At 42.2% G+C, this 25,777-nt stretch overlaps 1 protein-coding gene across 4 annotated transcripts; it reads right to left on the bottom strand.

The window, feature by feature from the left end:
- Positions 1-980: 980 nt before the first annotated feature.
- LOC114564521 (solute carrier family 35 member F5) lies at positions 981-25,340 on the bottom strand. Of its 4 annotated transcripts, none has more exons than XM_028591906.1 (16): positions 25,194-25,340; positions 24,428-24,530; positions 23,345-23,486; positions 22,335-22,484; positions 21,879-21,941; positions 21,590-21,671; positions 20,230-20,423; positions 18,774-18,855; positions 18,403-18,490; positions 16,960-17,024; positions 16,715-16,819; positions 15,367-15,526; positions 15,080-15,170; positions 10,730-10,884; positions 6,819-6,917; positions 981-1,200 (listed from the first exon to the last, which is right to left on the bottom strand). In XM_028591906.1, exons 3-15 carry the CDS (start codon positions 23,477-23,479, stop codon positions 6,836-6,838), a joined length of 1,452 nt encoding a protein of 483 aa, XP_028447707.1. In that variant the 5' UTR covers positions 23,480-23,486; positions 24,428-24,530; positions 25,194-25,340; the 3' UTR covers positions 981-1,200; positions 6,819-6,835. The 4 variants fall into 4 exon arrangements, with proteins under 4 accessions (XP_028447707.1, XP_028447709.1, XP_028447711.1 ...); XM_028591908.1 differs by having other exon boundaries at positions 20,230-20,420; XM_028591910.1 differs by lacking the exon at positions 21,879-21,941.
- Positions 25,341-25,777: the final 437 nt, after the last annotated feature.

Genomic DNA, 25,777 nt, shown 5'->3' with positions numbered 1-25,777 from the left:
TCAATGGGATATAATTTCAAGTAAAATTAAACTTCAGGCTGTTCTGCAAACCTTTCCTCTGGCAGTAATCATTTACAATGATACACATACAACATAAAATGATACACAATCTCAGACAGGAATCTGTAGTGGTCATCTGAATTTCGCAAACAAAAACATCAATACTCTGTTAATGCTACACCCATTTAAAAGAAAGGAAACTGCTCATAGGAGCAGAGGACCATTATTGCAGCTAGGCGTTTTGTAGCTTATAGCGGAAGGCTTACCATCGGATCATATTCAAACACAACGATTATGTCTATCACAGTTTAACTTCATGACCCAGCACTGTCAGAGGTAGAGAAGGTAGCTAGTGTGATTTCATTTATCTTCATGTCTGACTTACAAAAGGTTTCCTTGACGAAAAAAAATGAAGACTTGGAACATAAAAAACATAAAAAAATTCAGGAAAGTGTTAGTATCACCTGAAAGTCTAAATGAAGTGGGAACTATCTCACGACACACAATGGTTCTGTCGCTACCCAAGCAGCCAAGGCTGGGTCATCACTGTGATGGGTTTATGATCCCACACACATTACTGCTCCTGAAAACAATGCGGCCATATTGATTGAACTCACCATCACATAAAGGGTGCCAAATGGCTGATTTATGGAAAATGCAGGCTCTCTCCGTCAAAGGCAGCCAAATCAAAAAAATGTACCTACTGTACATGTCTGACAGATTGTCATTTGTAGCTAGGCTTCGGAAGGCATATAGGCAAACATAACCATGTCCGCTAGGGAACAATGTTCGCCACTGGAAAAAACATTTTTTTGTGAACTCTGAACTCACGGATTTCAGATTTGTAAAGAAACTCACACAGTTACTCTGCCTCGGTTAGTGTTATGATCGAGTTCAACATGTACCGTTTGATTTGGTCACACGACAACACAGTAATCACGGATATATAATGTCTAGCACCTTGAGAACCAGAAGGTTTCTTTTTTTTTTTTTTTTTTTATACACAGAAAACATCAACAAAGTAAAAACCGAATCTCAGTCTGCGAGGACAGGACTGTGAAAATAAAAAAACGAGCTTGTAGAAATGGATGCATCGTCTCAACACTGTAGAAAATAAATAGATTTAACAGGAGGCACTGGGGTAGTTCAATGTCTCTGAAAACTTCCAGCTTCAGCTCAGCCAGATCCAACATTTGCCACCTTGGGAGACAAATAAAAAGAAGACTATGAGAGAACTGATTGAGACAAATGAAATCGTGTACACTTTATAATAGACATGTCAAAGGAACAGAAATATGTACAGAGAAGTGCTTCTGAGTCACATACAAATGTACAGTACTGTGTACCTCTTGTGAGTTTCTCTTGGGGGGCAGACTCAGTTGATTCACCCACAACTAGCGAACCACCCCATGAACGACTCTTTTGGTTTTCTACATTTTTCTTTTTGTTTTTTTTAAAGGAGACACCTGTTAAAGGGTGCCCACAGTGGCTACCTACATAATGCTAAAGGACTGGGAAGCCACGCCCCTGGCAACAAGTCAGCATAGGCAACACGGGTCCCGCCCTCCATTTCTTTCTGAGAATTTGGGGGTATTAGAAACCTGGGAGGAGTTTACATCGTACAGTTTAAAAGGTTACACATGGAGGGTATTTAGTTAGCTCACTCTTGTATTTTAAGATTTTATATTTTACTACTTTTAAAAGTGCACATATTATGCTTTTTCCCTTTCCTTTATTGTGTTATCTATCTTTTTTTTGTGCATGTAATAGGTTTACAAAGTGAAAAAAGCCCAAAGTCCCCCCCAAAGGGACTCTATTGTAGTCCAGCCTTTACTTCAGAGACAAACGTGGGTCACTTTGTAACACACGTTATAATGCTCGCCTAGCTGCTAGCATGGCACGCCCTCATACTCTGCTTCTGACTGGCTAGTAGTCCTTACCTAGGTACTGTCAGGGCACGCCCTCATACTCTGCTTCTGACTGGCTAGTAGTCCTTACCTAGGTACTGTCAGGGCACGCCCTCATACTCTGCTTCTGACTGGCTAGTAGTCCTTACCTAGCTACCGAGCATGTGCGACTCCCAACAAAGATGGAACAGAAGTGGGATGTCTCACTCTGTAGCTAAAACAGAGAGCTCAACACACAGGGTAAAAAGAGGAGCTGCAGTAATGTGCAGTACAATAAAAATATGGTGTTGTTTGAAAATTAAACCATGTAAACCTATTCTGATATAACCTCTAAATACAATTATGAACCTGAAAATGTGCATAATATGAGCACATTAAATGAGCAACATAAAGAATTCAGTATTTCCCTACCAGAATTTTATTTCTGGCAGCGCAGTCTTTGAGTCAGCATTTAAACGTTCTGGTCCATTCTCTGTCCATCATTTATCGAGTAAAACTGCCAAAGTTGAATATTGTTGCGTTATGTGCATGTGATGTGTTTTTTTTTGCCACTGTAAATATTAAACACTTCATAATTTAACTGAAAATAATAATCAAAAGGTTAATCTTTAATGAAATAACCATCATTTGCAGCCTTACTTCTATGCAAGTGAACACACATACACTTGCTCCTGCATTTGCTCTTCCATTAGACACTCCCTACCCAGCAGACAGGCTTAAGTCTGTCCTAAATTGCACTGTTCTCCTTCCCCACTAACGCCTCTATTAAAAACCACATGCTGAGTTCAAAATCTCTCTCTGCCCTGCAGGCAATTACTTTGCGGGTTTGGGAGGCAGCTGGTAGAAGCCTGTCTAAACCTATGAGTAGTGAACAGACAGGCAGCTTCACTGAGATGCAGACATTGTGAAGTGGGTGGCCAATCTCTGATTTCAAATATTTACGTGATGATCTTCCTGTCCTGCTTATCTTCTGTCCCTCTTACTCACCGCCATGTCCAAACACTGAGGGCTCAGTCAGACATATACTTGACAGATGTTCAAAGAGAAACAACTGATTGAAAGCAGGGATGAGATAGCAGAAATCCTAAGCTTCATCAACTATTGCAAAATCTACCAAAATGTTACTAAAGCTGCATTAAAAGATGTTTGGACACTTTGGGGCAGCAGAACAAGCATTGACATATTATTACCTAATAAGGTTGCTGTGGTGAACGTATAAGCAAATAATTGCCTATTGACAAAATTTAGCAGACATGCAGCAACATTAAGCATTCATTTGGAGTCATGTTTCTGGCCACCTAACATAAGGAAGTCTAAATATCACCTCTCCTTTCCACCAACTCCTAAAAAAAATCTCTGGCATTTGTTGCTAGTCAGGTGGTTTGCAGAGGGTTTTTAGAGTTTCTCCACTAAAACCCGCCGCCTGCTGAAACAGGGTTGAGCAGTGTTACTGGACAAAAAAAAAATAGCTACAAATGCTAAAACGCTGAGGGGAACAGCAGAGTCGGTGACATTAGCCTTTTTCCGACCAAGTAGTTACAGGAACAGTCCACTTCTTAACGGTTCTACGAACTAATCACCCCCAAAACCGTTTTTTCCCCATTTGCATTCACACTGGCCAAGTGGCCATAGGAACTGGTAGGAAGGGTAAGGGAGTGACTCGAGCACGGCGACGGTCTTCATAGCGTCGTCACTAGACTTTAGCGCCACATACAACAACAAACCAGCATGGAGGAGGCCATCAGAATGTTCCGGTTGTGCCTGGCCTGAGATCATCATAACGGAGTTTGAACGGCGGCGTTTAAAGACTAGGCTGGAGAACTTAACAAGAGAAACACAGAAGACGAAGGCTTCAGCGTGATATGATCCTAATTAATATATGGAAGAAGATAGAAGAGCAGAGCGCAACAGGCAAACAAAACGACGGGTAAGTTTAACTAGCATTAGCAATTAGCTGGTTGAATGCATGAGGTTTGTCTTATGAATTAGCATACGTAGCCCAATTGCAACAGAATATGTACTGTTTGTGTTTCAGACGTTGCTAGGTCACTAAGGGTTCCTATGTGGAAAAGGGAAAAGACCCTGCCCTGAAGTAGGAGCTGAAAGAGTTACAGGAACTGTGGCCAGAGGAACATAAAAATCCCCAAATTGGTCCAGTCGGAACAGGAGAAAAAAAAAGGGTTCTAGGAACGTTATGTTCTAGGAACTGCAAAAATCCCTCCGGTCAGAAAGGGACTAATGCTCTATGGGTTTGTGATTGGCAGCAGCCCCCTTCCACTTTGTACAGGTCATTTTGTCCCTCACTCACGTAAAAAATATATATTAGTGCAGCTTTAAACTTAACCAAATGCAGAGGATGCGGTTACTTAAAATGCTGTGAAGCAAGGGCTTAATGTACTGTATCTACTGTGCTTCAAAAGACAGCATCATTGGTTTTAATTAGGTAACACTATTTATTGTTTTCATTTGAAGTGGTTACACTTCACAAATGATTTCAATCTCGTTTAGAAACAAGACTGTGAAATGACTGAGAAATTTTAAATTCAAGATGAAAAATAGCTTTTTAGCCGTTTGTGATTTACTCCCCGGCAGCACTGTCACACCAACGCCAGTTTGAAGTACAGTAAATAGAAATAAAAAAAATTATTTTGGGATTTTTGTTTTTGCCAAGTGTAAGATTCAAACAACCCAGCTGATGTTGTATCTTCATATACTGTATACAGTAGGGCTGTCGGAACGAATTCCGAAAGTCGAATACAATTCGAATAGTAAAAAAAAAAAAATTATGAAATTACTATTCAAATGTGATTTTTTTTAAATAAATAGGTTGGCTAACGTTAGCTAATCTCCCTCTTCTCATGTCACGTCTGATGAACAGTAAGTTACGGGAGTGAGAAACACAAGGCATTGTGAGCTAACGTTACGTACAGAGTAACGTTAGTACAGGGGGGAGTGACAGGCTGCGGCTGGAAATCAGGAGGAGGACGGGAAATAGTTTTAACATGACTTTAAAATCGACATCCGTTATCATTAGTTAGCTCGTTCTGGTTTTCTAACTGCGTCGCGAGCTGGGAGCTGCATGGAGACAGCTAAAGGTAATGTCAGCTGCCCTACAGCTGTCAGAGTTAGCTTCGACTTCATATATTACCTGCTGGATTATCTGAAACGTGGCAATCTGAAAGAAAACAGGTTGCTTATAAATCACTAAAATAGTAGTGGCAGTTATTAATGCCGTTAGCATCGTGGCTAACACCGTTGTCACTTTACTTTATGACAAATCGTTTCGGCTGTGCTTTCTAACATGATGTCTGTAAAAGAATTCTATGCACATTTTATCAAGCCTTCATTGAGAGACCATTAACATTTTCTTTCTGATGTTGGTTTAATGGCCTATCTGTGAAAGACAAAAAGAGCTTGAGAGACATTGTTATGGTATGCTCCAAAATCACTGGTATCCAGTTAAAAGATCTCTGTTCTCTCTGGAAAACATGAGTTGTGCCAACCAAATCATGTACTTAGTAATGGATTGGTTATCATGCAGTCAGGTCGGCAGTACTATGTGCCAATACAGAAAACTAACCGCTATGCCATCTCATTCCTTCCCTCTGCTATGAGACTGTTAAATGAACAACATACAAGACTGTTAAATGAATACACATAACTACAACAAAACTGGTTCTTGCACCCCGCTGCTCTGTTCCATCACTGGCAGGTGAATGTCAATGTGTGGGTGTGTGCGTGTGGGTGTTGTGTATGTGTGCGTGTGCTTGTGTGTAATGACTGGGTCATGTGTAAATGCGTGGATTAGGGCTGCCACCTCTTAGTCGATTAGTCGACTAATCGGTCGTTTTGGTCTTAGTCGACTAAGATTTCTTTAGTCGTTAGTCATTTTTTATGCTTATTCATGCTTAATTATTTATTTCAGGAAACTTCTGAGCACATTTATGTTAAACACAAGATTTAAAGTGGTGCTTTTGCAGGATTAATTGTGGAAAAACTCAGTTTTACAGATGGTTAATTAACTACATTTATATTGTGCTTTTCTAGTCTTAACCACCTCTCAAAGCGCACAGCTCTGTCAATTAAATCAACTAATCGATTAGTCGACAAAATCCTATAAGTGTTAGTCGACTAAGAATTTCTTTAGTCGAGGACAGCCCTAGTGTGGATGTTATGGGAGAGAGAAGTATCTGTATACAGGCGGATGTATGACTGCTGCAGTACTTGTTTATTGTTTATTTTATTATTTTTTTTAACATTACATACATTGTATGCTAATGCACTTTTTAACTTTAACTCTTAATGGATGGGTTGGCTGGAAAACTGAATTGCCCCTTGGGGACTAATAAAGTTACATGAATCTCATGTCATTGTGCTAACCGAGCACTGTTAGCCTTTACAACAGAGCTGCTTCAATACGCTTGTTAGATAATGTTTCATAGCAGAGTTGTCTGTTGATTTGTGTTTGTCGTTGTGTGCTTGTGGTGGTATATAATGTAAACAGAGAGCAGCGTGCCAGAAATGCAATGCGCCATGACGTAGGTCCCCTTCAAGGCCAAGCTAATGTTGGAAGTCCCTCTAGTGGACAGAACATGTAACAACAACCACATGCTTATAGTGGCATTGACAATGCATAAGCCTGAGTAGTGTAGTACATATTTATAACAGGCTGAATTTGAGCATTAAATATTCAAATATTATTCGAATATTTAAAAAAATAAATGAAATTCGAATGGAGGAAGGCTGACAGCTCTAACTCTCACACACACACACACACACACACACACACACACACACACACACACACACACACACACACACACACACACACACACACACACACACACACACACACACACACACACACACACACACACACACACAGGTCAAAGGCAGGAAGGGATCATTTACTTTGTTTGACTGCTGGATCACGAACAGAAGCTTCCTTCGTGTGGGGAGACGGGGTGGAGAGGAATCAGGCTTTCACACTGCTCGCTGTCTTCTGGCAATCTGTGAGGGGGGGAGACCGGGTGTCAATCATCATCACGGTCATCATCTTGACAACCGTCATTATTATAATCATCCCTCGCCAAATGGGAACAAGCATTCACAGAAGAATGGAGAGCATAACTGCCGCACAGAGTGTAGTCAGTCAAGCATGTTCATCTGATTACGGACTTAGCTAAGCGAGGCTGCGAGCTACAAATGGAGTCTATTGTCCTTGTAAGAATGTCAGAAAAGAAAAGACTCTACGTGTGTGTCAGAGTTAAGGTCAATTTTATTTTAATAGGTCACACACTACAATACAATACAATGAAACAACTCCATTTCTAGTTAAAATGTTAAGCTTTAACTTCTTAGCCTGGTCTGAGATATATGTATATGTGTGTATGTGTGTGTTTTCAGAAGTAACTTCAATTTGATTTTAAAAGGTCAAATTCATGGAAATAGCACTTCCACCCATTGGCCCTCATTTATGAAACGTGCGTACGACCTAAAACAGGCGTACGACGGGCGTACGCCGATTCCTACGCAAAGCTCGGCATTTATCAATTTGGACGTGAGCGTAGGCTGCGATCAAATCTCACGTCTGGTCTGAACTCGTGTACGCAAGTTTCTGAGTCAGCGTGGCCTTGCAGTGCAGCATATAATCAGTTTAACAGGAGAAGGAGAAGTCATCAGTTGATCACGTATCAGCAATGGCAGATCTGGCTCTTTTAGAAGACCTCTATGAGCCGGTACAATAGTGCACACGTACGCACACGTGCCACGGTGGAGCGCCCCATCGGATTGTTTAAGGGCAGATGGCTCGCATCAGTGGGGGGGAGACCCTATACACGGCAGAAAAAGTCTGCAACATTGTTTTAGCCTGTGGTGTTCTGCACAACATCGCACAGGAAGACACGGTGCCATAAATGTAGCGATGGAGCCAGAGGACCCGATGCCCAGAGAGCAGTGTCCAGAACAGCCCCAACTGAAGGAGACAGGATATTATTATTCCTCGCTTTTAAAAGGTAGCCTGTAGTGTTATGTTTGGCAATGATATTCAATACAGGAAACATGACGATGCACAACATTTTTATTTATTATTCAGGTTTTCATTTCTATGTCGTGAACGATTTATTTCTGCCATTGACAGAGTTATTTCGGCTTGTTTTCCAAGCCCCTCTGCTGTCAGGAGACAGGGTCGTGGTGGTGGTCCAGCACGGGGGGGGCGGAGGACACGCGCTCTCCCTCAGCTGTTGTCTCATTCTGACTCATGAAAAAAAACATGAGTAAAATAAAAGACACTGCATAAACTCCGCTACCGTGTGTTTATTTAAATATAGGTACACCATGTAGGCCTAAGAGATTGCAATAAGCCTGTATATTACTATTAGGACTACAGAAAATGCGTCAAGGATGTATAAATTAAATAGGCTAAACTTCAGCTGGAGTCCGATTTACTACGGCAACACTGTTGACCGCATCAGTGATCTCTTTCCATTCCGCATTCTTTCTACAGCCTTTAATACCAGTTTTCAGGCTGCCAAAAAGTACACACGTTAGTGCAAATGAACCAGAGATATCAGGGTTTCAATCTCCACCTCTGAAAAGTGTTGCTTCTCAGCCGGATTACATCTCGCCATGTCGTAAATTGTAGGAGCGAGGCTTCAAAACCCAGAATATATTGGGGCGTGATATTTAAATGACGATCGTTTCCAGCCGCTGCATTTATCAATGTACGACCATTCTTACGCACTGATTGGTATGATACGAACGTTTCATAAATCCCACGTGAAGCCTGTCGTAAGATGATTTCTGCGCTCATATCTGCGCTGGTTTCTACGTTAGGTTGATAAATGAGGGCCATTGTGTGTAATTTGGACACTATTGAGGCAGTTCATTGGAAAATGACTGTACACAAAAAGTGGCTCAATGTGACTGACAAACTGTCTGAAGACAGAGAGACCCATGGAAATGACTGTTGTGAGGATACAGGGATGTGATTGGTCCCATAAGAGAAGTACCAGTGTTTGTGCATGCCTTAGACCAGTCAAGTTTACTTTTATAGTGTAATATCATTCTAGGACATTAATGAAGAACATTAAACTGCAGAGATTTAAAAGCTTGCGATTGATGATCCCTTGTAAAGAGTATTTCCATTTTTTGTAAAAGCTTCATTAGCATGACTTTGTAAGGAGGTTGCAAGCAGGGACCGAACACACCTCTTTAGAGCTGCAAAGATGAATCAATTAGTTGTAATTAATTTTTATCGGGTTGAGTCATTTTTTATGAAAAAACAAACAATTCTCTGATTCCAGAGAATTGTTTTCTAGTTTCGTCACTCCTCTGTTGAGCTGGGCGATATGGCAAAAATCAAATATCACAATATTTTTGACAAAATACCTCAATGGCGATATTGTAGTGTGTAGTGTGACTACTGATGGTTTCACAAAATATTAACACAATGAGTTTTGATAAATAATCACCAATAATGTGGATACAATGAATAAGTGGGTAAAGGCAAATAATAGAACAGTTACAACAGTCTGGTAAGTTCAGAAAATGACATCACTTTACTGTAATGCAGCCTTTAACACCAGGAAAAGACCACTTGTGTCATATCATGATATATCCAAAATCTAAGACGATATCTAGTCTCATACATTGATGTCGATATAATATCGATATATTAGACCAAAACAACTAAACTATTAATTGTGAAAATAATCGACTATGAAAACAATCGGTAGTTGCAGCCCTATGCCCCTTATTGGTGTGTTGGTATTTTCTAACATTCCAAATGCAAATTTTTCCTCCCAATTTTGGAAGACCAATTCCCCACCCACGTGGTCCTTGTTACTGCTAAACGCCCACTGCTGGCCTGAGGTAGGTGGATGGATGGATGGATGGATGGATGGATGGATGAATCATTAAGAGCATTTTTGAGATGATTTAAAGAAAAGAAATAATTGGGCTTTACTGTGGCATCACTGTGAAAGCACAATCCCCCCCAGGACATCTGCTGGCTGCAGCAGCCCCATGTGGGACCATCACATCTTGCAGCCATGTTGCATGTTGCAGCCCCAATGTATGCAAGCGTTTCAGAAGCCCAGTGCCTTTAAGGAGTCTGTTCTTCACCAGCCACATTTCTAATACTGTTGTGATCTGTTTTACTGACATTGTTTGTGTTTTACAAGCATAAATACATGTTTTCAGCTCATTTTGATATGGTAACACATACTTTGCGGATGTACTTGTATGGTACCAAGTACAATGTAAGAAGGTCCTTCAGTGTGTGTGTGTGTGTGTGTGTGTTTGTTATGCACTAAATACTGCTGCCAGGGACTGAACTGCATTGCACTTTCATGTCCATATTTTACTCACTGGTTATCTTCTCAGTTGGATTTTCTGAAAATGTTGCTCATAAATGCAATGCTTTTTGGCAACAACATAAAAAAATCCTTTGTCCTTCAATTGACAAAAAGACGTTTTCAAAATAGCCCGTTTGTGTAACCTTGCCAAAAAGAATAAAAGGTGTTGCAGTGTTCTCTCACACAAGTGGCAAGTCTCTGCAAGTGGTTTTTTATATACTGAAACCAATAGCAGCTTGAAGGGCAAGAAATCAAAACTTTACTGTGTGCTTGGAAAAAGGTAACGGTTAAGTATATGTGGCTTATAACTTTGGGTTGTATGTACGTTAGCTAGGGCACTAATTTAATTTAATTAGTTAATGCAATCAGTTGCTTAGCTGGTTTCTGAGCCAAAGACCACCAGTATGGCTCCCACAGGGCTGTTGTGTCACCTGTAATGCCTCTGTGGAATCAAACACTGAGTACCTCTGAATGCGATGTTTCCTGCAAATGAAGACGTACAGTCTCCTCAGCCCCACCAGGACAGGGTCCCAGTTGTTGTAGTGGCATAAGAGCGTGGCGATGAAGAAGGAGAGGAAGACAGGGACTGCCCCGGCAAAAAACAGCCATGAGAAACGCACCTATCCATACAAACAGATGGAGGAAAGGAACTATTACAACTACTGTCATAACTGGACTTCAGATTTTAAGATACTGTACATTTATAAACATATGTTCAAATTTGAGAACACGTTTGACCCCCAATTTAATAATAATAAATTGAATTTATATAGCGCTTTTCATGGACTCAAAGTCGCTTTACAGGGCAGATTATAAAAACATATAACAAAACAAAACGAACAAAACAGAACAAGTAGAACAAAACAAGATTCAAAATAATAAATATTTACTCACAAACATTAACTGGAGTAAATTAGATAATTATGTGTAAAGTAATATGACAAATATAGTACAAAGTAAACAAATTGAAATTGCTGCCCATATTAAAAGGGATAGTTCTGATATTTTATAGTGGGGTTGTATGAGCTACTTCTCCATAGTCAATGTATTAGCTACAGTAGATGGAAGTCAGCACCCCCCCAGTTTGGAGAAGCAGGCAGGAGGACAGGCACAGAAGCTAAGCATTGTACTGCTGTGGACGGGGCAGCAGCTACACATATTTTAGACACCTTAAAAAGAGGCCCAGCTAAATAAATCAATAGAAGTTTAAGTCACCATCACCTTATCGTGGTGGAGAGGTTTGTGTGTCTCTGTGAACCTGAGGGCTGTGTTGTCTGGAGCTTTGTGCTCCTGGTAGGGTCTCCCAAGGCAAAGTGGTCTCAGGTGAGGGGCCAGACAAAGAATGGTTCAAAAACCCTATGGAAAAACAAGGTAGAGATGGAGTGACCCTGCCCGGAGGAAGGCCGGGGCCCCCGTCTGGAGCCAGGCCCAGACGGGCTCAAATCAGCGAGCGCCTGGTGGCGGGTTTGCCACGGAGCCCGGCCGGGCACAGCCCGAACAAGCTACGTGGCTCCCATCTCTCCAGCCCATGGGCCCACCACCTGTGGGAGGAACCGCTGGGGTCGGGTGCGCTGCCACATGGGTGGCAGTGAAGGTCAGGGGCCTCGACGGACCAGACCCGGGCAGCAGACGCTGGCTCTGGGGACGTGGAACGTCACCTCTCTGTGGGGGAAGGAGCCGGAACTGGTGCGGGAGGTGGAGCGCTACCGGTTAGATCTGGTGGGGCTTACCTCTACGCACAGTCTCGGTTCTGGAACCGTACTCCTGGATAGGGGTTGGACTCTTTTCTTCTCCGGAGTGGCCCACGGTGTGAGGTGCCGGGCGGGTGTGGGGATACTCACAAGCCCCCGGCTGAGCGCCGCTACGTTGGAGTTTACCCCGGTGGACGAGAGGGTCGCCTCCCTACGCCTGCGGGTTGTGGGGGGGGGAAACTCTGACTGTTGTTTGTGCATATGCACCAAACAGGAGTTCGGAGTATTTGGCCTTCTTGGAGACCTTGAGTGGAGTCCTGCATGGGGCACCAGTGGGGGACTCCATTGTTCTGCTGGGGGACTTCAACGCACACGTGGGCAATGATGGAGACACATGGAGAGGCGTGATTGGGAGAAACGGCCTCCCTGATCTAAACCAGAGTGGTTGTTTGTTGTTGGACTTCTGTGCTAGTCATGGATTGTCTATAACGAACACCATGTTCGAACATAGGGATGCTCATAAGTGTACCTGGTACCAGAGCACCCTAGGCCGAAGGTCAATGATCGATTTCATAATCGTTTCATCTGATCTGAGGCCGTATGTTTTGGACACTCTGGTGAAGAGAGGGGCAGAGCTGTCAACCGATCACCATCTGGTGGTGAGTTGGGTCTGGGGGTGGGGGAAGACTCTGGACAGACCTGGTAAGCCCAAACGTGTAGTGCGGGTAAATTGGGAACGTCTGGAGGAGGCCCCTGTCCGACAGACTTTCAACTCACACCTCCGGCGGAGCTTTTCGTGCATCCCTGTGGAGGCTGGGGGCATTGAACCCGAGTGGACAATGTTCAAAGTTTCCATTGCTGAAGCTGCGGCGAGGAGCTGTGGTCTTAGGGTCTTAGGTGCCTCAAGGGGGGTAACCCACAAACACCGTGGTGGACACCGGTGGTCAGGGAAGCCGTCCGACTGAAGAAGGTGTCTTTCCGGGATATGTTATCCCGGAGAACTCCGGAGGCAGTTGCAGGGTACCGAAGGGTCCGAAGGTCTGCAGCCTCTGCCGTGAAAGAGGCAAAGCAGCGGGTGTGGGAGAAGTTTGGAGAAGACATGGAGAAGGACTTTCGGTCGGCACCAAAGTGCTTCTGGAAAACTGTTCGCCACCTCAGGAGGGGGAAGCGGGGAACCATCCAAGCTGTGTACAGTAAGGATGGGACACTGTTGACCTCAACTGAGGAGGTAATAGGGCGGTGGAAGGAGCACTTTGAGGAACTCCTGAATCCGACTAATACGCCCTTTATGTTAGAGGCAGAGCTGGAGGATAACGGGGGATTGTCGTCGATTTCCCAGGCGGAAGTCACTGATGTAGTCAAACAACTCCACAGTGGCAAAGCCCCGGGGATTGAAATGCTCAAGGCTCTGGGTGTGGAGGGGCTGTCCTGGTTGACACGCCTCTTCAACATTGCGTGGAAGTCTGGGACGGTGCCAAAGGAGTGGCAGACTGGGGTGGTGGTTCCCCCTTTAAAAAGGGGGGGACCAGAGGGTGTGTGCCAATTACAGGGGTATCACACTTCTCAGCCTCCCTGGTAAAGTCTACTCCAAGGTGCTGGAAAGGAGGGTTCGGCCGATAGTCGAACCTCGGGTTGAGGAGGAACAATGCGGATTCCGTCCTGGTCATGGAACAACGGACCAGCTCTTCACTCTCGCAAGGATCCTGGAGGGAGCCTGGGAGTATGCCCAACCGGTCTACATGTGTTTTGTGGATTTGGAGAAGGCGTATGACCGGGTCCCCCGGGAGATACTGTGGGAGGTGCTGCGGGAGTATGGGGTGAGGGGGTCTCTACTCAGGGCCATCCAATCTCTGTACGACCAAAGTGAGAGCTGTGTCTGGGTTCTCGGCAGAAAGTCGGACTCGTTTCAGGTGAGGGTTGGCCTAGGCCAGGGCTGCGCTTTGTCACCCATCCTGTTTGTAATATTTATGGACAGGATATCGAGGCGTAGTCGGGGTGGGGAGGGGTTGCAGTTCGGTGGGCTGGGGATCTCATCGCTGCTCTTTGCAGATGATGTGGTCCTGATGGCATCATCGGCCTGTGACCTTCAGCACTCACTGGATCGGTTCGCAACCGAGTGTGAAGCGGTTGGGATGAGGATCAGCACCTCTAAATCGGAGGCCATGGTTCTCAGCAGGAAACCGATGGAATGCCTTCTCCATGTAGGGAATGAGTCCTTACCCCAAGTGAAGGAGTTCAAGTACCTTGGGGTTTTGTTCGCGAGTGAAGGGACAATGGAGCGGGAGATTGGTCGGAGAATCGGCGCAGCGGGTGCGGTATTACATTCAATCTATCGCACTGCCAGACGAAAAAAGAGCTGAGCCAGAAAGCAAAGCTCTCGATCTACCGGTCAGTTTTCGTTCCTACCCTCACCTATGGTCATGAAGGCTGGGTCATGACCAAAAGAACGAGATCCAGGGTACAAGCGGCTGAAATGGAGCTGTCTCCCAGTCGGAGCTGGTTAATGTTGCTCGGGAAAGGGAAGTTTGGGGTCCCCTGCTGGAGCTGCTCCCCCGGCGACCCGACAACGGATAAGCGGACGAAGATGGATGGATGGATGGAAGTTTAAGTGTACGCTATAGTTTGAGTATTTTCACCACCTTACCTTGTTGTCAGACAGCCCTTTATGACAGGGAACTGAAGCTGTTAGCTATGCTCTCTTCAAAGCAGCTTCAGTAATTTTACCCCACAGAACATGGGCGCTGCTGGTCTATCTCTGCCTCCATCGCTGACTTTGTTTGTGTTAACGTATGACTTTGGTGTTTTAAAAAGGTTAATACAAAATTCACTAAAGTCACACTACACAAACTAACCGATCAAGGCTGCGGTAGAGCAGCGACTCAACACTTGTTTTTTTAGGTGGCCCTTTTTTGCTGCTGCCACCAGCAGTACGTTGCTTAGCTTCCATGCCAGTACTCCTGCAATCCCCACTTCAAAATATCCAAACTATCCCTTTTAAGCAAACTTATCATTTTGCAATCTGCTCTGACCCCAAGCTCTTCAAACTGGTGTCTTCAAACAAACATGATCTTGAATCTTACTTCAAACTCTGACACTTGTTGAGTACCTGTAGTGGGAAACTTACCTTCTGCATGCAAATATCTGCCATAATAGAGAGTGGGATGGTGAGGCTCAACGCTAGAGTCCCGATTAGAGACGATGTGAGGAAACAGCCCCTGTGGTGAGAAAGCAGCATCACGAGTCACAGCATTTAACAACTTCTGAAACACTGTTTTTTACTGTAATTTCTGAAATACTGTATTCTTCAAACTGATTAGTTCAACTAACTCAACTGAGAGGATCTAAATTTCCTTTTACAAAAGGCTAATTGCCAGATTTGTGACCTGAATGAATAATGAGAAAGGTGCTCACCACAGCCAGAGGAACTCTGAGAGAACGGTTCCAATGAGGCCGTTGATGAGGATGTAGGTCCACACCAGCTGGCTGGGAAGCTCGAAGGCCTCGAAGCCCGTGTAGTGGAGCAGGAGGAAGCCAGGCCACAGCAGCAGCAGGTTAAACAGACCCACAAACCCTGAGAGACACAGCAGCTCCAGCTTAGACAGCTCTAAAGACAACGGCGACAACTTCCTGGACTAGAAAGTGTTAAAACTGTGCAGGGCTCTCTAATATGGTCTGGTACAGAGGTGCCCAATTTCTTTCATATAAAAGGGCCAAAGATGTATCTGGACGGAAGGCCACGGGCCAAAAATAAATGTTGATGTTATGTGAAATTACATGACATTAAAATGTATTATATTTTACAGTAATTTTATTAATTTCCAGAAATGATCCATATGCTTCTTTTTGGGAGCATAAACATATTTTAAAGTAAAGACACCTTTCTGACTGAAAAATGAAGTCGAAACCGCTGTATAGTTCACCAGCACTGGGCTTTACATTCCCATAATGGTTAAGATTAAGTCATTTTTAGCTGCACAGAATGTACGTTTCCTAGTCATTACGTTTAGGACTTTACAGCACTTTTAAAATACGAGGAGAATAAGCATGAACATGTCATATGCCACGGTGGGCCCTGGCTGAACTTGACCTGCAGGCCCCAAATTGGGCGTCATTGTTCTAGTACATAGACAGGGTGCAGACATGGCTTAGAATATTGTTGACTCTTGTGTTGTCTTTCCGTCGACCGCACACTCGTTGTCCTCCTAAAAATAAACACCTTTTTCACGCTTTTTCTGACATTTATATCCCTTTCTTCAACACTTATGATGCTTTTTCTCTACGCTTTTTTTTTTTATACATTTTGATGCTTTTGTTACCCAACGACCAAACACTACTAACCCCAAATTACCACCACTGGGTTTACACTTTAGAATTCATGGACAATAATCCTCATTTGTAGGAAATTCTACCTACTTTTTTAGTTAAAAAAGCAGAAATTATGAAATATTTAGACTACTATTAGAGGAACGTATGTTGATGGATAATCAGAGACTTCAAAGAGTCAAAGTTTAGTCAGAATACAGTTTTGAAACCATTTCAATTTTTTTTGAAATGCTAAAACTTGAATAAAACATCCAAAATTTGATAAAAGTAGTGATCATGAATTGTAGGAGCAAAGAAAAAAAGAAATTTTGAAAACGGGTCAAATTGGAACCGAGGACAACATGAGGGTTAATTAAATAACTGCAAAAACCAGTACACTAATTTTTTTTAAGATTGGCCTTGTCCTTAAAAACAGATCAACTGAGCATGTGCTTACCAAAGAACATGGGGATGTCAAGCTTATCCTCCCGGTCCACTCTTCTCTTGATCATTACGATGTAGACAGCGTACAGCACCGCCCCCGCCAGGGACCACAAAGAACCTTCATGAAAAAAGTCAAAATCACATTTGGAAAGAAGCTTTCTAACTACATTAGTGCAACACTATTAGGCAAAAGAGGAATGTCCAATTTCATTACACAATAGTAATAGGTGGACAGATTCTCGCTGTCTCCATGGTTACCTATGACGCCTTTGTCATCCGGGCTGTCCATGCTGGAGAAACTCACGAGGGTAACACCTCCCATGCTAAACGAGAGAGATACTACATGAACTGACTGAGTCAAATTGACAAGGACAGGTAAACAGGGCTGTTTCAAGACTTTACAATGAGATCTAAATCATTATGACAGAATGTCTAAAGACCCCTACAGTGTTCATACTGTACCAGCCCAGTATACCCTGGAATAACATCTAATTGGACAATTCTGCACATCATGATTTATGTCCGATGCCAACGTTAGGGAAGGGAAAATGCAGGAGGTATTGTGTTTTGGTGGATGGGCATGTGGGGCATCTGACTTTGATATAGGAGACCAGAGTTTGCGTGACATCACTGACCTTGCAATAAACGTTGCTTTATTAACCGTAACTACAAATCGTTCCCTAACCTTAACCACAGAACTTAAAAAAATGTGGGCAGTGGATATCAAGAGCATTGTCCTTAAATATAACTTGGGGTTTTGCTAAATTATCCATTATACCTTTTCCACGGCAGACATGTTGACATGTCATAGTAGGAATAGCACAGGTGTATTCAAAACCATTAATGATGGTTGTATTCCACTTAGGAGAGGTCCTGGTATTGTGCATGCCGACTCAATGAAATAGCTTACTGGGAAACTTGATGGAATTGAGCCATCGTTAAGGTTATCAATTTCAGCTGTGCTTTTCCTACTATGACAAGTCAAAATATCTGCTGTGAAAAAGGTCCATATCATCCTTTTTGTCTGGCAATAGAGTAATAAGAGAGTGTTGGATGAAAACGACAACATTGGGACAGTTGTGCTGTTATTATAGCCTTAGACAGAAGCAATGACTCAACTTACACTGACACGTGACCAACATGTAATCAGTTAATTTCAATCAATCCGATCAAATAGGCCCAACTATTTGGCTAAAATTAACATTTCATTTATAAACATTTCAGAGAACGACAACACACAAAACAAAATTGAAATAGGTGTCTTAGGCAAAAAAATTAAACCTGTATCAGGCATGCCATAATAAGCCAGGGACAGTTTGCTTGGAGGAAAGGTCAGGCACGACAAACAAATGAGTTTTTCTTCTAGGGACCATGAATATTTACAAAAGATTTTTCTTAAAATCTGGCCAGTAATTGTGGCGATATATTGGTCTGAACCAGCGTCAAATAGGGTAAGGATGTAAAAAGACATTTACAGCTCCTCCAGTAAATCAGAGCATACAGTATGTCCCCAAGAACTTCAACTTCATTAATTTCCACTATTACTTCCACCAAAGTGGGTGGATGGCATTTTAGAAAATGAAATAGAAATGTAAAGCATGGAGAAACATTAGATGGACACAAAAAATAATCCACTCATGCAAATATATGCTCAGCACTGGATCCTCCCAACATGCCCTGAGCCTCTCATTCAGCCCTTACCTCAGAGCCACGGCTAATAGTTTGGACAAGGTGAAACGGTCGCTGCTGTTGCTGGGAAATATGGCTGCCAAGATGAGCGTGAACAGGCCTGAAGAGGGAGAAGGGAAAGTCAAGTCCAGACAATTTTATTTACATAGCCCAATATCACATCTCCCAAATGTGTCTCAAGAGGCTTAAGAAAGAACAGTGAACCAGACAGTGGCATCAGACAGACCAGTCAAAGCAGTGGGTATACTTCTCTTTAGGTTAAATACATATATGATGGCTGACAATACCTAACCAACAAACACGTTTCCCAGTTTCCTTTAAACCAGTAGAGGCGCAATAGTTTCTACTTTACATTTTACGTACTGTGTGAGAGAAAGAGTCACCTGAGGTGGATGACAGGATGTTGACAATGGCGACCTGCGTGTCGGACAGGGCTTCCTGATAGGACAGGTTGGCCAGGAACCACTGGAAGAGGAACAGAAGCAGTGATGTGACATTTTCTACACCTTACGGTACAACAGCCCTGCGGTAAATACCATCCAACTTACCTTATGATGCCTGGTTTTACCGATTGTCTCAACTTTTAATTCGTTCAATCTCTGAGGCCCTAGTAGTTCTATTGCAGTAAACAAGCATCCTACTAAGTGATTCTCAATCTTAACGTTAACACAGGTTAAACTGTCTGTCTCTCTCTCTCTCTCATAATGGCATTAAAAGCACAAAATAGTTTAAAATAAAAAGAGATAAGGTGCCAGAATTGTGTCAGATTAGTCACAAACACTACATACCTACTGCATTAGAAGGTGGAGGAAATAAACAGGAACATTTTACAATTCAATAACATCAGATAGCCTCAAAATTTAGAATGTAACACATCTGTGACACAGTGGCATAGGAAACTAGGATTGGGTATCGTTAAAAAAATATTCAATCCCAGTACAAATACCAATACTGTGACTTCGATACCGGTTCCTAAAGGATACTTTTTGCGGTACCAATTTTTTAAAACAAAAAGAAATTACAACATCACACATTACGGCACAAATCGTTTTATTTATTTTTCCTTTCCTACTACGTGAGCCCCGTCTCTGTGTAACGTAGAGTTTTTCCTGCGTGTCTCTACGACGTGGAACGTTAGACAGCCAATCACAAACTTTATTAGATCTCGTTAGAAGCATGCTGCATGCTTATTGGCTCTCTGACGCTGATGAGATTTACTCCTTAGGGATTAAAATTGGGTATTGAATGACGAGGCATTTTTTGATACTCAATAGTTTAGAGGCAATTCGGTCGGTGCCTAAAAAGTATTGAATTAGGTACTCAGCACTATAGAAAAGATGTTCCTCTTTTGATATGATTGATGGTTGCCAATGTCAAAAATCCTAGCAGGAAAAAAGCTAAATACAATGAGTAATTACTTGTGTAACAAGTTGGAGTATACTTCCCAAACTCTTTAAAATCTTGAAGTGATCACATCAAGCTCCATGTCAAAAACTCTGCTTTAAGATTTCCTACAAGTTCTTGGCCGTGCTCAGACAGGATGAGTCAAGAATTAAAAGCAGTTCATCGCTTGAAAGGCTACATGATTAATGACTTGCCGTTTTGGTGCTCATAACCCATCACTTTCTGCTCACTTACATAATAAATACGTGCCAAAAGCACTTTTGTTTTAGTGCCAGCAAAACACATGGCTAGCAAATAACACACAAAGAATGATTGTAGTAGATTGAAGTGTGTGTTATTAATTTAAATCGTTACTATGCATCATGATTGCGTCATGTCTATAATCTGATACAGCAATGTACAATCAAAAGCTGGACTGGAAAGACTTTTTCTCACCACAAAGCAGAAGAAGAAGCTGATTTGGGCTACATCAGTGATGGTTAGCTTGCCCACTGTGCGCAGCATGGCCTCGTGGTCCTTGGCAGCTGGGTAGGACATGCGGGACAGTTTGGCCTCCAGGGCTTGAGTAGAGGGCAGCTGACGCACCTCCATGATATTACTAAAACGCACCCGCTGCTTTTTGGAAGCTGCTGGGAAGTACAAATGGAGTGAAGAGTGAATTGACAGAGGCAGGGAAGAACTGAAATTTATTTTGAGGCTCCATTTGTATTTGCAGCAAGACCATTTTATTTCATTTCACAAAATATTAACCTAATGTAATACTAATTTATGACTAAGCTGAACAAAAGTCATGCCATTTTAAAACACAGGTGCCAAATATAAAAAACAAACACAACAGACACCAGAGAAACCCTACTTTGAACCTTTACTGGGAGGCTTTGGACTCCAGAAGTACATTGCCTTTCAACCAGCTCAAGAAATTGAGGTCAGTTAGGATGAGTTCAGACTGCCGGCGTCAGCCGTCCGACAAAAATGCAGCTCTTTCTATTCATTTTGAATGGGGGTAGTGCGTTTAGGTGCCGGCGGGGGATGCCGCAGGGGGGACACGCAAAAAGTTGCGGCGAAAAGTTGAGACTGACTCAACTTTTGGAGAAATGCAACCAGACGTCACGCTGCGGTGGCCAATCATGTAACTGGAGATCAGACTTGTTGGTGTGTTTTGAGCTCTGGTTTGAGAATCCCATACAGGAAACAGGAAACATCACTGCCTCTATCACTGCCACGAGAACGTTTTAAAACACTGTGAGGGTAAATGAAACCCAAGCCCTGAACTGCTTGGGAGTGTGTGTAACAGCTGAATGTTTCCTGCAACAACAAAGCACTTGCTATGTCTCGCTCGTCTCTTCTCTTTCTCTCTCACCCTGCGGCAAATCGCTGGATCACTTTTCTTGGTGTGAATGCCCACTTACAGCTCTCCTGAAAGTATGGAAAAGCCAAAAGATCATTTGATTTTTCAATCCCTTTACGAAATACAGCCAAGACAGAGAAGAGGGGAGCGGAATCCCTTTGTTTTTATTATGTATGTGAATGAAAAAAAGAGAGTTGCCGAAAAAGGTCCGACAGGTTCCTCCTGTCTAGTTCCATAGCTCACCACTGCCCTCTGTTGTTGAGTTGCATTTTTCATTCAGGAGACCTAATTGATGAGTTTATCTATCACATATCAGGAAAAAACTTAAGCATGTACGCTTACTTCTGTGGTCTTAGTAAATTAAGAGGGGGATACAATGTTGAAACAAAATAATAAATAAAATTAAAAAAACAAATTTAAAAACACAGACATCATCTATGTACTCACAAGATTCGCACTCTCCCACCAAACAATTTGATTGCTCAGCAGGTACATCCTGGAACTTCACTGGAACATACAGTGGTTCACTCTGTACAAGAGAAAGTCAGACATTTATAGTTGTTAAAGCAAAGAGTTGCACAATGTTGGTGTTCTAGCCGCAAGATGTCATTTTGTACTGTATTTCTGTAAGATTGTCACGGTCTAAGCTTTATCAGTATTTACACGATCGGGTCCTTCCACTGCAGACCAGCTGCTGTTAAGGAGTCATAACTTTCTCTGCGCTTAAACTACGTACCAAACAGTTGTTCACAGTGCTGTCAGTGGTGCAGGGTGCAAAGTAGGCCTCAGCATCAGCAAACTGCAGACACACGCAATTCAAACCATCAACTTACAGACCAAAACCAGAGATTTCTGAATTTCCCCAAGTCATTTACAATGTCAGCTTGTCTTAAAGTAGTGATTCTCACACTTTGTCTGTCATTCCCCCCTTTAGAGGAAGAACACTTTTAAAAAACAAAGTCATAATCCATGATTTCTATGAGGTTTTCCCACAACTTTCTGCTTCTGCTGCAGATGTAGATAAGACACATTCAGTAAATAAACCTGATAGAAGGAAGGGTTTGTGATTCTGTACGATTGAGGTTGTGAAATGTGCAGTTGGCAGAAAAAAAAAAAAAAAAAAAAAAAAAAGACATTTCAAACATTTAAACATACTCCCCACATGTGGTGAGAGTGCGCTTCTGTTACTTACAAAGGCAGAGTGCCGCCGTTTCAGAGTGCCAGTGCACTGCTGCCTCCAGGGCCGCCACAGCAGGAAACCCAGCAGATAGAGAACAAACATGGAGGTCTTGGTGAATGTGCTAAAGAAGGGTTTGTTGTACTCCTGTCGCTTGAAAATGTACTGCGGGAAGAATCAACAGAAGGAAGCTGTTAGGATAACATCTTTTATTGGTTAACTAACACGTGTTGCAAGGCGGACAGTTTTCCCCCTCAGGCACTCCTGTTTCTTTTCTTTTGCATTCTACTTCATTCTTTGTTTAGTTATTCATTTAGACATGTTTGACTATGAGAGACTACGTGTTTGCTTCTTGTCTTACAATTCTAGCTATGTCCGACCTTCTGTGCTGCTATCTTTTGCAATGGTGCGTCTGCCACAAGAAATCATCTGGCATCCATGTAAGATGTTTGTGCTGGCAACGTTTCAGTACTAGACCATCATCAGCCTAATTTTTGCCTGATGATGGTCTAGTAGCGAAACATTGCCAGCTACTGAATTTATTTTTGCAAGTTAGACAGTGTGCAGGAGTTTTTTTTGCAACTTTGACTAGTCGTTCCCCTAAAACACACCTGTCTCGTGTTCTAGAGTGTATTCTATGTTTGACACTGTGAAATGGTCTGTACTTTTATCTATCCAGCAGTACATAGTCATTTCAAGACCTACAATGTTCAACACTTAAACGTTAACACATCAATAATTTAACACTCTAAAAGGGGATTAGTAGCACTTTACTACAAATATTGGAGCTATAATACATTATAATATATAGGGTTGCAGTATTGATATTCACTAGTTAACGATTTGAATACTACATCAAACACTTGTTGGGAGAGAGAAGGGCAAACTCATCTCATACACTGGGGCAATTACCCATACACACTAACTATTTTATTACAGCTGTGTCTTCTCGTACTGCAACGCCCCCCCACCTCCCCCTCTCGGCAGCAGGTGTGGAAACTGACTGACTGTGACAAAGTCCTTACTGAGGTTAGCTCGGAGGAGGCTACCCAGATGACATCCACCAGTAGGAGTATCACCACCCCCAGGGCCATCCGCCTCCGCTGGGCTGCAGAGCTACCCTGAGAGCTCATTCGGTTCATGATGAACACCCACTCCATCAGGATGCTGAGAACACATGCAGGGATGCACAAGTACTTGTTGAGTTACGAGATATTCAGAAACTGGCCCCAGCATTTACCAATCATTAATGAGTCAATGAGTTTTCTATAAAGGAGACAATGGCAACAGAATTCTAGATTCTAACAAGAAGGTGCAACAATATTAGCAAGCTCTGTGTCTCGTACCCTACTCAAAATGCTAAACTTGTATGTAATGTTTGACGGAATTCAACTATGGCAGCCTGTATGAAATTTGAATCCAAAACCATTTTGATAATCGTTTAAGTCATTTATGAAGCACAGATAAACATTCGTGCCAGCTTCTCAAATGTGAGGATTTAATGATTTACTTTGTTTTATTTCATTGTATTTCACTATTAGTCTGACAGAAAGGGCAATTTGAAGGTGACCCTATGGGCTATTTTCTAAAATGTTATGGTCTAAAGAAGCCATTAAGTCATTTATCAAGCACAGAAAAACATTCGTGCCAGCTTCTCAAATGTGAGGCTTTACTGCTTTTCTTTGTTTTATTTCATTGTCATTTAAAGATCTTTGGGTTTTGGACTGATGGTCTGACAGAAAGGGAAATTTGAAGGTGTCACCATGGGCTATTTTCTAAAATGTTATAGTCTAAAGAAGCCATTAATGCTTCCATTTAAAAAAATAAAATAACCCCCACATTAATCAATAAAGAAAACAATCGTAAGTTGCAGCTCTAATGAAATAACATCTGCAAGAGCTCTCTTATCAGTGAAAGTAAACAGCACATCTGTCAGACTGTTTGTTGTTCAAGAATCAACAATGTCTTGATGTGAAAATCCTGAAGGCCACACTTGAAGTGAGGTAAAATACAGTACATGAGGGGCAAAAGGCAGAGTATGACCATATTATCCTGGCAGATATCAGAGTAACTTTGAAATAATTTTTTTTTTACATTGCAATACACACCTGTTTACCAACAAAATGTACACACTGAAATGTTCTTTCCAGATTCAGATTGTGTGTAACGCAGTGAGTCGAGAGAACCAGGGGACTCACGGTTTACAAAAACCTGCCACAAAAGAAGGCAAAGGCAGTAAGTAATGTTGTCACAGCAAACCTCAGTGGAAATGCTCCCGCTCTAATACGTGACAATATGGGACTCTAAAGGCAAGACTTCATAAAGAAATACATCTCTACTTTCCTGTGTTAAATAACAGTTACGCTACAGAAGTAAGCTAAATGTCAGCTGTTGTGGTGCATAATAAACAACGTACTGTAAATTAGAGCTGTAATGTTACTGAATGTAGCCACACATTTTAAGAGTTAGCTTAGTTCACTGGCTAATTTCCGTTTGTAAATGGGTATGGTTAGCTTAGCTATGTGTGCATTCCTTCAAAGTGCTCGTAGTCAGATGAGCCGCCGCTTCTTCAACTAGCTAGGGAAACATCTTACAACCTAGCTAGCTATATTAGTAACGTTAAATATTAAATTGTTACAGACTGAACGTCAAGAAGTAATGCTATCGGTTGCGTTTCAATGTAAGGTTAACGCTAGTTTATTGACAGGAGTTGGTTCAAGTCCATCAAATGTGTGTATTTAACGTTTGCAAATAACATCGCTGTGCTATGCTAAGTTTACTTGTTTATCAATATCAGATAACGTTGACGAGCTAAAGCGCTAACAAGATTGTTTGATTAAGCGATTAAATGCTTAATTTAAGTAGTCTTGTTACCTGAAAGCGAGAAGAGGTCATTTAGTTTGCGCCATTATGTGCTTGTCTTTTCATATGCTGCTGAAATATCGACAAAATCACAGTTTTTACGATAACATTATCGACAGCCCAATGGTTGTAAACATTAGCACACCCTCCCCTCTTCATTATCAGGTGACATCACTTATGTGCTGCAGAGACTTCTGGGATATGAAGTCTTATAGTGGCGACTCTTAAAAAGTCATATTTATTCATTCTGTCCTGAAACCATGATTGAAAAATCACTCATTTATACATTTAGACCATTACAACTGAATATACATTTACACCACAGCTAAATACATAACAGTGTGTGGTTATATAGCGTAATATAGCTATGAAATATGTAAAATTGTCTGACAGTTGCTAATACTGAAAGACACAGCTTTCACCCCACATATGATGCAGAAACCTTTCTCAGATCCTAAATTACTTGGTGTAATTTAGAAGGGGTCCATCCTCTGGCAGCAGGGACCTAATGTTGAACCATGTAGGCCTAGGCCTACTGTATTCAGTATTTTGATAATTGACATTAAATGTCTAGCATCGTAAAATAAGCGACATAT

The sequence above is a fragment of the Perca flavescens genome, chromosome 11 (assembly GCF_004354835.1).
Source record: "Perca flavescens isolate YP-PL-M2 chromosome 11, PFLA_1.0, whole genome shotgun sequence".
In the NCBI taxonomy this organism is placed as follows: domain Eukaryota; kingdom Metazoa; phylum Chordata; class Actinopteri; order Perciformes; family Percidae; genus Perca; species Perca flavescens.
This window is presented reverse-complemented; position numbering and strand designations above follow the sequence as displayed.

Coding starts and splice junctions, on each gene's coding strand:
- LOC114564521 (XM_028591906.1), bottom strand. CDS start 23,479: ATGGAGTGGGTGTTCATCATGAACCGAATGAGCTCTCAGGGTAGCTCT. Junction 18,491..18,773: donor CATCCTGTCATCCACCTCAG/GTGACTCTTTCT, acceptor CTCCCTCTTCAG/GCCTGTTCACGCTCATCTTG. Junction 6,918..10,729: donor AGGAAACATCGCATTCAGAG/GTACTCAGTGTT, acceptor CCCCCCTCACAG/ATTGCCAGAAGACAGCGAGC.